The 14,625-nt window shown below is 38.0% G+C and overlaps 1 protein-coding gene across 1 annotated transcript; it reads left to right on the forward strand.

Moving 5' to 3' along the window:
- The first annotated feature begins 12,268 nt into the window (after nucleotides 1-12,268).
- Nucleotides 12,269-14,505, forward strand: LOC138330322 (uncharacterized). The gene has a single exon (XM_069277860.1). It carries the CDS (start codon nucleotides 12,300-12,302, stop codon nucleotides 12,819-12,821), a length of 522 nt encoding a protein of 173 aa, XP_069133961.1. The 5' UTR covers nucleotides 12,269-12,299; the 3' UTR covers nucleotides 12,822-14,505.
- Nucleotides 14,506-14,625: the final 120 nt, after the last annotated feature.

The following is a 14,625-nucleotide window of genomic DNA, read 5'->3' on the forward strand; positions in this document are numbered from 1 at the left end:
TAATCTGAATGAACTGGTAATGAGTGGTTTGAGGTGGTAAGTCCATGCCATGGCTAAGTGTTTTATAGAAGATAGGGACAGGTTTAATCTGAATGAACTGGTATGAGTGGTTTGAGGTGGTAAGTCATGCCTAAGTGTTAGATAGGGACAGGTTAATCTGAATGAACTGGTATGAGTGGTTTGAGGTGGTAAGTCCTGCCTAAGTGTTAGATAGGGACAGGTTAATCTGAATGAACTGGTATGAGTGGTTTGAGGTGGTAAGTCCTGCCTAAGTGTTAGATAGGGACAGGTTAATCTGAATGAACTGGTATGAGTGGTTTGAGGTGGTAAGTCTTGCCTAAGTGTTATAGAAGATAGGGACAGGTTAATCTGAATGAACTGGTATGAGTGGTTTGAGGTGGTAAGTCCTGCCTAAGTGTTATAGAAGATAGGGACAGGTTAATCTGAATGAACTGGTATGAGTGGTTTGAGGTGGTAAGTCTTGCCTAAGTTAGATAGGGACAGGTTAATCTGAATGAACTGGTATGAGTGGTTTGAGGTGGTAAGTCCTGCCTAAGTGTTAGATAGGGACAGGTTAATCTGAATGAACTGGTATGAGTGGTTTGAGGTGGTAAGTCCTGCCTAAGTGTTATAGAAGATAGGGACAGGTTAATCTGAATGAACTGGTATGAGTGGTTTGAGGTGGTAAGTCCTGCCTAAGTGTTATAGAAGATAGGGACAGGTTAATCTGAATGAACTGGTATGAGTGGTTTGAGGTGGTAAGTCCTGCCTAAGTGTTATAGAAGATAGGGACAGGTTAATCTGAATGAACTGGTATGAGTGGTTTGAGGTGGTAAGTCCTGCCTAAGTGTATAGAAGATAGGGACAGGTTAATCTGAATGAACTGGTATGAGTGGTTTGAGGTGGTAAGTCCTGCCTAAGTGTTATAGAAGATAGGGACAGGTTAATCTGAATGAACTGGTATGAGTGGTTTGAGGTGGTAAGTCCTGCCTAAGTGTTATAGAAGATAGGGACAGGTTAATCTGAATGAACTGGTATGAGTGGTTTGATGGTGGTAAGTCCTGCCTAAGTGTTATAGAAGATAGGGACAGGTTAATCTGAATGAACTGGTATGAGTGGTTTGAGGTGGTAAGTCCTGCCTAAGTGTTATAGAAGATAGGGACAGGTTAATCTGAATGAACTGGTATGAGTGGTTTGAGGTGGTAAGTCCTGCCTAGTGTGTTATAGAAGATAGGGACAGGTTAATCTGAATGAACTGGTATGAGTGGTTTGAGGTGGTAAGTCCTGCCTAAGTGTTATAGAAGATAGGGACAGGTTAATCTGAATGAACTGGTATGAGTGGTTTGAGGTGGTAAGACCTGCCTAAGTGTTATAGAAGATAGGGACAGGTTAATCTGAATGAACTGGTATGAGTGGTTTGTGGTGGTAAGTCCTGCCTAAGTGTTATAGAAGATAGGGACAGGTTAATCTGAATGAACTGGTATGAGTGGTTTGAGGTGGTAAGTCCTGCCTAAGTGTTAAGATAGGGACAGGTTAATCTGAATGAACTGGTATGAGTGGTTTGAGGTGGTAAGTCCTGCCTAAGTGTTAGATAGGGACAGGTTAATCTGAATGAACTGGTATGAGTGGTTTGAGGTGGTAAGTCCTGCCTAAGTGTTAGATAGGGACAGGTTAATCTGAATGAACTGGTATGAGTGGTTTGAGGTGGTAAGTCCTGCCTAAGTGTTATAGAAGATAGGGACAGGTTAATCTGAATGAACTGGTATGAGTGGTTTGAGGTGGTAAGTCCTGCCTAAGTGTTAGATAGGGACAGGTTAATCTGAATGAACTGGTATGAGTGGTTTGAGGTGGTAAGTCCTGCCTAAGTGTTAGATAGGGACAGGTTAATCTGAATGAACTGGTATGAGTGGTTTGAGGTGGTAAGTCCTGCCTAAGTGTTAGATAGGGACAGGTTAATCTGAATGAACTGGTATGAGTGGTTTGAGGTGGTAAGTCTTGCCTAAGTGTTAGATAGGGACAGGTTAATCTGAATGAACTGGTATGAGTGGTTTGAGGTGGTAAGTCCTGCCTAAGTGTTATAGAAGATAGGGACAGGTTAATCTGAATGAACTGGTATGAGTGGTTTGAGGTGGTAAGTCCTGCCTAAGTGTTAGATAGGGACAGGTTAATCTGAATGAACTGGTATGAGTGGTTAGAGGTGGTAAGTCTTGCCTAAGTGTTAGATAGGGACTGATTAATCTGAATGAACTGGTATGAGTGGTTTGTGGTGGTAAGTCCTGCCTAAGTGTTAGATAGAAGATAGGGACAGGTTAATCTGAATGAACTGGTATGAGTGGTTTGAGGTGGTAAGTCCTGCCTAAGTGTTATAGAAGATAGGGACAGGTTAATCTGAATGAACTGGTATGAGTGGTTTGAGGTGGTAAGTCCTGCCTAAGTGTTATAGAAGATAGGGACAGGTTAATCTGAATGAACTGGTATGAGTGGTTTGAGGTGGTAAGTCCTGCCTAAGTGTTATAGAAGATAGGGACAGGTTAATCTGAATGAACTGGTATGAGTGGTTTGAGGTGGTAAGTCCTGCCTAAGTGTTATAGATAGGGACAGGTTAATCTGAATGAACTGGTATGAGTGGTTTGAGGTGGTAAGTCCTGCCTAAGTTAGATAGGGACAGGTTAATCTGAATGAACTGGTATGAGTGGTTTGAGGTGGTAAGTCTTGCCTAAGTGTTATAGAAGATAGGGACAGGTTAATCTGAATGAACTGGTATGAGTGGTTTGAGGTGGTAAGTCCTGCCTAAGTGTTAGATAGGGACAGGTTAATCTGAATGAACTGGTATGAGTGGTTTGAGGTGGTAAGTCCTGCCTAAGTGTTATAGAAGATAGGGACAGGTTAATCTGAATGAACTGGTATGAGTGGTTTGTGGTGGTAAGTCCTGCCTAAGTGTTATAGAAGATAGGGACAGGTTAATCTGAATGAACTGGTATGAGTGGTTTGAGGTGGTAAGTCCTGCCTAAGTGTTAGATAGGGACAGGTTAATCTGAATGAACTGGTATGAGTGGTTTGAGGTGGTAAGTCCTGCCTAAGTGTTTAGAAGATAGGGACAGGTTAATCTGAATGAACTGGTATGAGTGGTTTGAGGTGGTAAGTCCTGCCTAAGTGTTTATAGAAGATAGGGACAGGTTAATCTGAATGAACTGGTATGAGTGGTTTGAGGTGGTAAGTCCTGCCTAAGTGTTATAGAAGATAGGGACAGGTTAATCTGAATGAACTGGTATGAGTGGTTTGTGGTGGTAAGTCCTGCCTAAGTGTTATAGAAGATAGGGACAGGTTAATCTGAATGAACTGGTATGAGTGGTTTGTGGTGGTAAGTCCTGCCTAAGTGTTATAGAAGATAGGGACAGGTTAATCTGAATGAACTGGTATGAGTGGTTTGTGGTGGTAAGTCCTGCCTAAGTGTTAGATAGGGACAGGTTAATCTGAATGAACTGGTATGAGTGGTTTGAGGTGGTAAGTCCTGCCTAAGTGTTAGATAGGGACAGGTTAATCTGAATGAACTGGTATGAGTGGTTTGAGGTGGTAAGTCCTGCCTAAGTGTTAGATAGGGACAGGTTAATCTGAATGAACTGGTATGAGTGGTTTGAGGTGGTAAGTCCTGCCTAAGTGTTAGATAGGGACAGGTTAATCTGAATGAACTGGTATGAGTGGTTTGAGGTGGTAAGTCCTGCCTAAGTGTTATAGAAGATAGGGACAGGTTAATCTGAATGAACTGGTATGAGTGGTTTGAGGTGGTAAGTCCTGCCTAAGTGTTATAGATAGATAGGGACAGGTTAATCTGAATGAACTGGTATGAGTGGTTTGAGGTGGTAAGTCCTGGTGTTTAGAAGATAGGGACAGGTTAATCTGAATGAACTGGTATGAGTGGTTTGAGTGTGGTAAGTCCTGCCTAAGTGTTATAGAAGATAGGGACAGGTTAATCTGAATGAACTGGTATGAGTGGTTTGAGGTGGTAAGTCCTGCCTAAGTGTTATAGAAGATAGGGACAGGTTAATCTGAATGAACTGGTATGAGTGGTTTGAGGTGGTAAGTCCTGCCTAAGTGTTATAGAAGATAGGGACAGGTTAATCTGAATGAACTGGTATGAGTGGTTTGAGGTGTAAGTGTAAGTTATAGAGATAGGGAAAGGTTAATGCTGAATGAACTGGTGAGTGGTTTGAGGTGGAGTCTGCCTGATGGAAGGTTAATCTGAATGAACTGGTATGAGTGGTTGAGGTGGTAAGACCTGCCTAAGTGTTATAGAAGATAGGGACAGGTTAATCTGAATGAACTGGTATGAGTGGTTTGTAGGTGGTAGGACAGTCCTGCCTAAGTGTATAGAAGATAGGGGACAGGTTAATCTGAATGAACTGGTATGAGTGGTTTGAGGTGGTAAGTCCCTGCCTAAGTGTTATAGAAGATAGGGACAGGTTAATCTGAATGAACTGGTATGAGTGGTTTGTGGTGGTAAGTCCTGCCTAAGTGTGTATATAGAAGATAGGGACAGGTTAATCTGAATGAACTGGTATGAGTGGTTTGAGGTGGTAAGTCCTGCCTAAGTGTTTATAGAAGATAGGGGGACAGGTTAATCTGAATGAACTGGTATGAGTGGTTTGAGGTGGTAAGTCCTGCTAAGTGTTTAGATGATAGGGACAGGTTAATCTGAATGAAACTGGTATGAGTGGTTTGAGGTGGTAAGTCCTGCCTAAGTGTTATAGAAGATAGGGACAGGTTAATCTGAATGAACTGGTATGAGTGGTTTGAGGTGGTAAGTCCTGCCTAAGTTGTTATAGAAGATAGGGACAGGTTAATCTGAATGAACTGGTATGAGTGGTTTGAGGTGGTAAGTCCTGCCTAAGTGTTATAGAAGATAGGGATAGGTTAATCTGAATGAACTGGTATGAGTGGTTTGAGGTGGTAAGTCCTGCCTAAGTGTTTAGAAGATAGGGACAGGTTAATCTGAATGAACTGGTATGAGTGGTTTGAGGTGGTAAGTCCTGCCTAAGTGTTAGATAGGGACAGGTTAATCTGAATGAACTGGTATGAGTGGTTTGAGGTGGTAAGTCCTGCCTAAGTGTTAGATAGGGACAGGTTAATCTGAATGAACTGGTATGAGTGGTTTGAGGTGGTAAGTCCTGCCTAAGTGTTATAGAAGATAGGGGACAGGTTAATCTGAATGAACTGGTATGAGTGGTTTGAGGTGGTAAGTCCTGCCTAAGTGTTATAGAAGATAGGGACAGGTTAATCTGAATGAACTGGTATGAGTGGTTTGAGGTGGTATTTGAGACCTGCCTAGTGTTATAGAAGTGATAGGGACAGGTTAATCTGAATGAACTGTATGAGTGGTTTGAGTGTGGTTATGTCCTGCCTAAGTGTTATAGAAGATAGGGACAGGTTAATCTGAATGAACTTGAGTGTTAAGTGAGGTGGTAATCTGAATCTTGCCTAAGTGTGTCTTTAGAAGATAGGGACAGGTTAATCTGAATGAAATGGAGTTGTTTGAAGTTAATCGAAGAACTGGTATGAGTGGTTTGTGGTGGTTTTATAGTATAGGGTACTATTTGAAATAAATCTATCATTTGAAATAAAATTGAAGGTTGTGTTATTATCTTTCGTTTAAGTGTTTTCATGTTTTGGTATCTCAAAATCGACGTATTGCATGATGTTATGTTAATAGTGCCATAACATCCTGACAATACTGTTGACTTCATGTATAACAATTTAACAATTCACATCGACTTTGTTGTGCATTTGTGTAATGTCAACAGTAAATACCTGAATAATTGGATATGGCTAGAACAAAAATTTACCCCTTCGGAGTAAGGCAGGGTGGATCTCAACCTTTTTGAAAAATTCTTAATATAAGCTGTCAAACAATTCACAAGGGGATTAGGGGAGGAATTACGATTTAGAATGGCTGAGATGAGTTTTAGATGCATTTTTATGATTTTAAAGCGTTCTTAACGTGGTAATTTACCTGGTAATTAATAACGCTGAAAACGGATTAATTCATATTGCAGATTGAAAGTTACCTATATTTAGAAATCAGAATTATATATGTCGTCATATCTGTATGCAAACATGTACTGTATTTTTGTCAATTGCGGCCGTGTCTTAAGTGATTTTCCTACTACACTGCGATTAAATTCTAGAGCGATTTTGATAATTTTGTAAGTAAACAGAGAAATCGACTGTCTCTTAAGACAGTCAATTTCTTTATGCTTGTAAGTGCTGATACTCTCATTGGATCATTTATACACACGAAAACGCATTGTTAAAGTTCAATTTAATGCGTGACTTAATTTGTAGACCGTCCGCTCGTAGGTCTACGGAAAGCTATATATACAAAGATGTAGAAGATCTAATTTTAATTAAAGATTGAATGCGCAAAAAGGACTAAATGAAAATTGAATGTACAAATGCACTCTTTATTTGCACACTTATTGTATTGTGATAGCGACGAAGAGTAGCCACATATCAAAGTTCAGTATAACATCCTCCTGTTTTTTTGCTCATCGAAAATGTCAATAACAGTATCCACGTTAACTATGGGCACGTCGTGGTGCATATGTAACAAAGCCAAAACCCATTTAATTTTCGCGAGTTTTAAGGCGTTTCAGAACACAGGGACCTGGCATGCCAGGTCCCTGTGTTTCAGAACGCTAAGCTTCTCTCTGCTGTTGCCATTATTGGCGGCATGGTTACTAGGATATAATTCCTTGTTAGTCACCTACTGTCTTGTTCCTGTGGGGTTTTCGGCTTAAAAAACGTCAATTTTCTGACATGAGCTCGAACCAATTGATAGCGAATATATTCTGATTTTGAAAAAAAAGAAAGAGAATTGATTGATGTGCTAGCAGTTGTGTTTTTGCGTCAATGGTAGCTACACCACTGATTGACTGATGTCACAGTACCACCTTATATATTGTATTGATTGATGTCACAATGACACCTAATATATTACATTGACTGATGTCACAATGACACCTTATATTACAGCAATATATGTGTATACTGTTGGTTAAAAAGTCGTGCCAGGTCCCTGTGGGTATAACAGTGACATTTCGTATATTCAACACATGTACATCGATGTCACTGTAACTTCTTAATCGTCACCTGATGTTACAGGGATCATGTCATGAGTGTACCCTGAAATCACATTGAACATTTGTCAATCTTGTATTGGAGGGTAACGTAGAGTATCGTAGTGGAGCGGAATTACAAGTCTAATTTTAATTAGATTGAACATTTGTTGAATGCATGCAGAAACATACATTTTTATGTTTCTGATACATGTACTAGGCCGTTTTCGATGTTGTCCGTTTATGAGTTAAAGACGGATCTGGCAGGAGCGTAGGAACCGGGGGGGGGGGGGGGGGGGGGGGGGCAATTGCTCCCCACCCCCGTTCCCCAGGACGGGGGGCAAACATGTCCCCCCCCCCCCCATTTTCGCCGACTGAAATGTTTTTAAAATGCATATTTGAAAGAAAAAAGAGTTATCCTGCACATTTTTCGTACTTCATTTTAGAAAAATTTCCGCTGCGCGGCGCATTTTCTAAAACGTTCATGAATGCACATAATGTTAAAAATTCAATACACATTAACTATACTTAAAATGTCTATTAAAGGATTCTACATACTATTTAAAAATGTCTCTTAAAAGATTAATTTGTTATTATGCCTTAGCAAGACAATTAATTCATTATTATTTTGACTTACAAAACAATGTGCCAATGGTGTGAAGGCGGTATGTTCAGATCGAGCAGAGTTGCATAATGATATGACGACATTCACATCATTACTAAATGTAGGTTACTTTAAATAAAAATACCATATTAAGAACGCTTTAAAATCAATAAAATACATCGTAAAACTCATTTCAGCCATTCTAAATTGTACTATTTTTACCCGGGGAGACCCTCGGACCCCCTCAAACACCAAAATCTCGCCGCCTTCGGATGTTCGCAAATTCATCAAAATGCATCGTAAAACTCATCTCAGCCATTCTAAATCGTAATATTTTTTCCCAGGGAGAGACCCCGGACCCCCAAACACAAAATCTCGCGCAATCATCATAATACATTGTAAAACTCATCTCAGTCATTCTAAATCTTAATATGTATGTTTTTTTCCGGTTGAGACCCCCTCAAACACCAAAATCTCGCGCCTTCGGATGTTCGCAAATTCATCAAAAATGCATCGTAAAACTCATCTCAGCCATTCTAAATCGTAATATTTTTTCCCAGGGGAGAACCCCGGACCCCAAACACAAAATCTCTCGCGCAATCATCAAAATACATTGTAAAACTCATCTCAGTCATTCTAAATCTTTAATATGTATGTTTTTTTCCGGTTGAGACCCCCCAAACACAAAAATCTCGCGCTTTTGGCGCTCGCAACGGCAATTTGCGTATTAATTAATTTTTAATTGTGGCGCCACTGTCTATAAATGTGTACAAGGATTATATTTAATGAAAAAAAAAATTATTGTTGTGTGTTGAATAAGAATTATATATTGTGGGTGTTTGTTGCCACAAAAAAAAGGAGCTCTCTCACACAGGTCTGTATCAAAATCTGCATTGGATAAATGAAATAATTGACTTTAACCAAACGAAAACGGCCCGAGTGATCATTGCATCCCTCGAATGCGCCGCGTGAAATCATATTTCAAAGCGAACGCGCGTCATTAGACAGAGTCGGCGTCTTTGAACTGTTTTAATCGAACGTATATTTTGGACGCGCCTGCTCTACCTGGCCGGGACGTTGTTTTATTTTCGGCAAAGAAATTCGTCTAGCAGTCGATTGTCAGGTATGATGTCTAAAAAATCTCTGATACTGTTATTTACTGACCAATATTTACTGTGTTTGTTTTTGAGCATATGAACATTATCAATGTCTATGTAATGCAATGAATTACGAGTGGATACGTAGGCCTAATGATGATAGGGCCCCGCAGTAGGCCTGTCCTATGTCTGACCGTTTTTTTTCGATTGTATTCATGCTTGGGCGGTGGGTAAAATATATCCCGACGTACTACATATTACCACCCGTGGTCGTGAGTTCGAATCCCGTGTGAAGCAGTTGCCAGGTACTGATCATTACCGCTGGTCTGCGGTGGTTTTTCTAAATACTAACCTACGAAACCTGACACGTGATTAATTGACCAGGTTGTTAATAGGGCGTGAAACCAAAGTGCAACCAAACAATTTTCCCCGATTTCATTTATATCAAAATCAAGAAAGAAAAAATGAAGTAGCTGATTGATAGCAGTTATTATAAAACACTACACCTTATCGCATACATATATATGTTTCTGCTATATGGCAGTGGCTGAAAGTGACTGTGAATTTTCTGTAAGACATTCCACAGGGCCATGTATAGTTTTCTATATGAAAAAATAGCCAGAAATACATATAAATTTATATGTATTTCTGGCTATTTTTTCATATAGAAACTATACATGGCCCTGTGGACAATCAGTCTACAGTACTACTCAGTACAGAGAAAGAAAAATTCTATGGCCCCAGCCATTTTTTCATATTATTACATACATGTACGTCCTAAAGCAACATAAACCAATGGGAATTGCTAAATTTACAGTTTTTCATAATGAATTTTATTCTTTATCCTTGTCTAGCATTTCACTTAATAAAGATCGAGGTCAGAATTTTTCCAGAGATGCAGAATAAAAGAATTTTATGTCAAATTTGCATAGCCAATAGGGCCAACATGACAAGATTTTACATAGACCAACCAGATTTTTATAGCCTTGGTGCAGGCCATCAGGACACCTTTACTCCTGAACACTGTATAATGTGTAGAAGACACTATCACATCAAATACAATTTAAAGGATTTGTGCAGTCAAATATGATAATTTCAGTTTATGCTGGAAATGGTTTTATTAGACCATGTAGAAACATCTCCGTGCCGCGCGCGACCAGAATAACCTGTAAACTACCGATATCGAGGTCAAATTTTCTTACCACCCGATTATGCATATTTTCTAGCCCTAAACCGTGTGACGTCATAATAGTCGTGGCTTATAGCTGTACTATAACTAATGTGCTATCACTTACATCGACGGTCACAGGAAAAGCCGATCAAAGATTTTTTTTATGATTACTTTTGAGTGAAGTTAATCGTACAATAACTTTGTCTCGAATATAAATAACTAAAAGAGTGAAATTCGATGTTTCAAAAACTCTAATTTATGCTCTAATATCAGGTATCTTCGTGTAATTATGAAAGAAAATCCACACAGAAATAAAAGTTTCAGATTTTTTGTCGAGGAGTTCAGCAACAAATACGCTTTAATTAGATAATATTTTCCTGTAGTCTGTATCTTTGATACATTGTGACTAAAATTTTACGTAACAATTTAAGAAATCCTTGATTAAAGCATCAAGGATATGATGCTTGACATACGTACACACCGATGATTGATCATTACAAACATTGTGTTGTGTGTTGCTAACCGAATAAATCGAGATACATTTATTACGATACCGCAAAACGTTTCAAACATGTGGTAGAAAGAATTTACTTTTGATATTATAAAAGATCAAATAATCGAGTTATTAAGCAAAACAAACTATTTTTTCAGACTGTGCGATCGCTTTCAATTTTTAATCGATATACGAGTAGATACACTTATATTATAGATATATAATTAGCCATGCCTTTGGTTTGATGGTTATGTAATACCTTGACCCAGGATGTTGTTTACCTGTATACAACCCCATTCATCGAACTCACCTGTAATGGTCCACCAAATAGCAAATTGCCTGCGGCCAGGTATATTACAGGGGTTCATTCCCACTCAGCCGCGGGCAATTTGCTATTCGGTGGACTATATCAGGTATTTGCTATTGTCTTACTGTCAATCAGGTTAGGACATCCGTTAATTGGATTGTGATTTGAATTATGGAACCCCCGTACATCTGTGCTCTAGGTTTTTTATTGTCTCACCTCCATTTTTAAAATGAAGATGTAAAAGCAAATGGAAATAAAATATACCTGATCATACCTAGGAATATATATTACATACACACATATATATATTATATGTCATAATTCCAGCAAACAAAAAAGTACACAGGTAAAACGAAAAATGGAAGGTGACTTATTCAGAAACAAAAATGGTTCTAAGAACTATTTCAACTAAAGTTACAAGATATTATATCTATTTTTAATGCTGTATACAAGTAATTTCAATTTTCATTTAAACACTTTATGTGGTTACTTTTTGGATTATACGATAAATGTTCATATATCATACTATTAAATCTCGGTATGATATACAAAACGGTCGACAATGAATCTATACTATTTTAAGGATTTAGTATAATTTTGAAATAATGAATTTAAATCTACACTTAAACTGTAATATAGGAACATATGTCAGAAATACCATTGATGTATTTCTGCTTTTTAGTAAACGTTATGGATAAAGTTTCAAAGGCAAACAATATAGATATACATATTATTTTCGGTATAAGTTCGGTACTGTAACTCCAATATCACATAAAACTGATAACCGTCCACATTTTTTTTTTATTAAAAAAACTGTTGCTGTGTTTGCATCGTTATAGCAGAAGTTTGAATGAAATAAAAACACAGATTCTAGATATATTCATGCTAATTTTGGGATTTTACTCGTAAAAAGTTACTGTTACATTATACTGTTTTTTTTTTATTACACTGAAATTTACATCATATGCTATCTAAATCTCAGTCCAGACTGATCTGAACATCATTTTGATATCGCTATCAAATTGGACTGACTATCTAATCTAAAGTTAGATATATGCTTGTTTGAATTTTTGAAGTGGTGTAAATGGAATGTTTTGAAACTGAAAATATCTACATCATAAAGCTAGAATAACCATTTACTCGAAAAACTCAAATTGTAGATCTAACGTATACGTATATATTGCTGTATACATGAATAGTACTAGGCTTACCTTGTGTAGCCGCGCACTACTCTGACATCACAAGACATGTGACCACCTAGCTCATTATCTCTGAACCGTAGTCGACACTACCCGTAAATCACGACCAAAACCAACCGATAGCACTAAAAGCTAGGCGATTCGTTTGGTTGGACTTAATTTTTCATTCATCCAAAGCAATATCCTGACGTATTATCAAAAAAAAATTTTGGCTGCACAAATCCTTTAAACAATGTTTGTATTTTTGTTTTGACAGAAAAAAGTTGTGTGTTCTGATCAATAATTCTACGAGGCACACACTGACAATCCTAATACTATGACCACCTGCATTGACCCGAATATGAGTGGGATGGAAAATCAGCCATTACATGAAAACCAGGAGCAGACAACCACAGATGTTCCTGTGCCTCCCGCAGATGCTGATCATGAACATGTGGCCATGTCCCTGTTGGAACACCGTGAGGACAATGGGGCACCTGTTGTACAGACGTACAACATCGAGCCAGCTTACCAAAATACTTTAGAGAACCCCTACAAGGAGACAACAATAACTCTGCCCCATCTTGTGAAAAAAGTGCCAGAGGAGGAATTACTGCCTCGGCCATATCGCACATTTAACCAGGTGGTGCTTCTGTCCTATGTCAGTGTTTTGTGCTGCATGTGTGTTGGTGTGCTGGCCAATCGCTATGCCTGGCGTGCCAAGCTTCAAAACGGCAAAGGGCTGTATGGCCTTGCCCAGAAATGGTCACGTCGTGCTATTTATGGCAGTTACCTCGCCTTTGGGCTAGGATTTATAATCATCATCTTAATCATCTTGATTGCTACCGGAACAATATAAAGCCCAAGAACAAGATTGAAGTGATGAAAGTATGATCTTAGGAATGTTCTGGGAATTTTAGTCATTTTTATCCACAAATGTTTTCAATGAAGGAATTTGTTTACATGCTTTTTCCGGCTATGAAGGTATATCTGTATACTGGTACATTGTATTTATTTGTCAACTTATTTGAATATTTCTGAGAACTTAACCTAGTCCTACATACCTGTATCAATCAATAGATCTGATTATGTTCCCTATCAGATAGTTCAATTTTTAGGTCATCTGACAGGAAGGGTCAGGATGACCTATAGTCATCATGTTTTGTCCGTCGTCGTCCGCCGTGCGTTAACTTTTCACTACCAGTGCGATTAAGCTGAAACTTACATGAAATGATCCTGACATGGTCCTGACAAAGTGTTGTTATTTTTCGGGTCGATTTGAAATCCAAGATGGCCGCCACAGCCGCCATCTTGAAAACACATTTTGAACTTCTTCTCAAGTTCTACCAGAGCGATTTGGCTGAAACTTGCATGGAATGATCCTGACATGGTCCCGACAAAGTGTTGCTATTTTTCGGGTCAATCCGAAATCCAAGATGGCCGCCACAGTCACCATCTTGAAAACACATTTTGAACTTCTTCTCAAGTTCTACCGGTGCGATTTGGCTGAAACTTGCATGAAATGATCCTGACATGGTCCCGACAAAGTATTGTTACATCTTTGGTTGATCCCAAATCGAATATGGCTTCTATGACACTATATCTAATTAATTTCCTATATGTTAAGGCCCTTGGGCCTCTTGTTTGAAATAAAATTTGTTGAAAGAAATTGAAAATGATCCTGACATGGTCCTGACAAAATGACACCATATATAATTAATTTTACTATTGCCAAGGAAGTCAGATGACCTTTAGGCCCTTTGGGCCTCTTGTTTTTTTTATTTGTACCCGTTTTTATTTTTTTATTTTTTTAATCTATGATGGTCATTTTAATATCACATGTTCTTAATTAGTTACTGGAATAACTTTGATTAAACTGCCACTAAGATTATGATTAGGATAAATGCATGCAAGTCTAGATGGTGCTGAAATCTCTCTTTTAACATACATACCTACATGTATATTGTCTAAAGTAATCCACATTTATTTTTTACATGTCTGCTTTACAAAATATTAATGTTTTTTATTATTTTTTTTATTGTTTACATGTGTTTTTGCTTTACTTAGTTTTAGACGCAAAGTCTGGAGTATTGAGATATTTTTATGATGTTGGCTATTTGGTGTTGAGATGTTTTATTGATGGAACATGTACGGATGTAAAATAATTTTTATCACATAACTTGTATTTATCAGAATACAAATTCAAATTCAAAATTTACTTTCAAACTCATTACAATTGTGTAAGGTGTGTGGTTTATTTGTAACCCTGAGATATGATTTCTACTTTAGCTACATGCACATGACATATTTCCATTTAGTAATATGATGTCATTGTGAACTTTGTGTCATATTTATAACATGTACGGTATGTGGAATGCTGTTTATAAATTTGACCTGATAGAGAATGTCAGTTATGTGATAAACTTTGTTTGATAATCTTTGATATTTTTGAAATCCTATTTTTTTTTTAGTTATAAATAATTATGTGCAATATAAATTGTAATGACTAAGTTCATAGGTTGAAAATATAGATAGGCTTGTCGGCCGTCTATAATTCTATTTATAAAGTGAATAGTGGGCAAAGGCGAAACCAGTCTAAATGGCGTTCTTTTGGCCTTCCAAAAGTCATTGTATACCTTAATGATGGTCATAGTTCTGCATAC

The sequence above is a fragment of the Argopecten irradians genome, chromosome 1 (genome assembly GCF_041381155.1).
Source record: "Argopecten irradians isolate NY chromosome 1, Ai_NY, whole genome shotgun sequence".
NCBI lineage: Eukaryota > Metazoa > Mollusca > Bivalvia > Pectinida > Pectinidae > Argopecten > Argopecten irradians.

Excerpts from the sequence above, each read along its gene's own strand:
- LOC138330322 (XM_069277860.1), top strand. The coding sequence starts at position 12,300 with ATGACCACCTGCATTGACCCGAATATGAGTGGGATGGAAAATCAGCCA.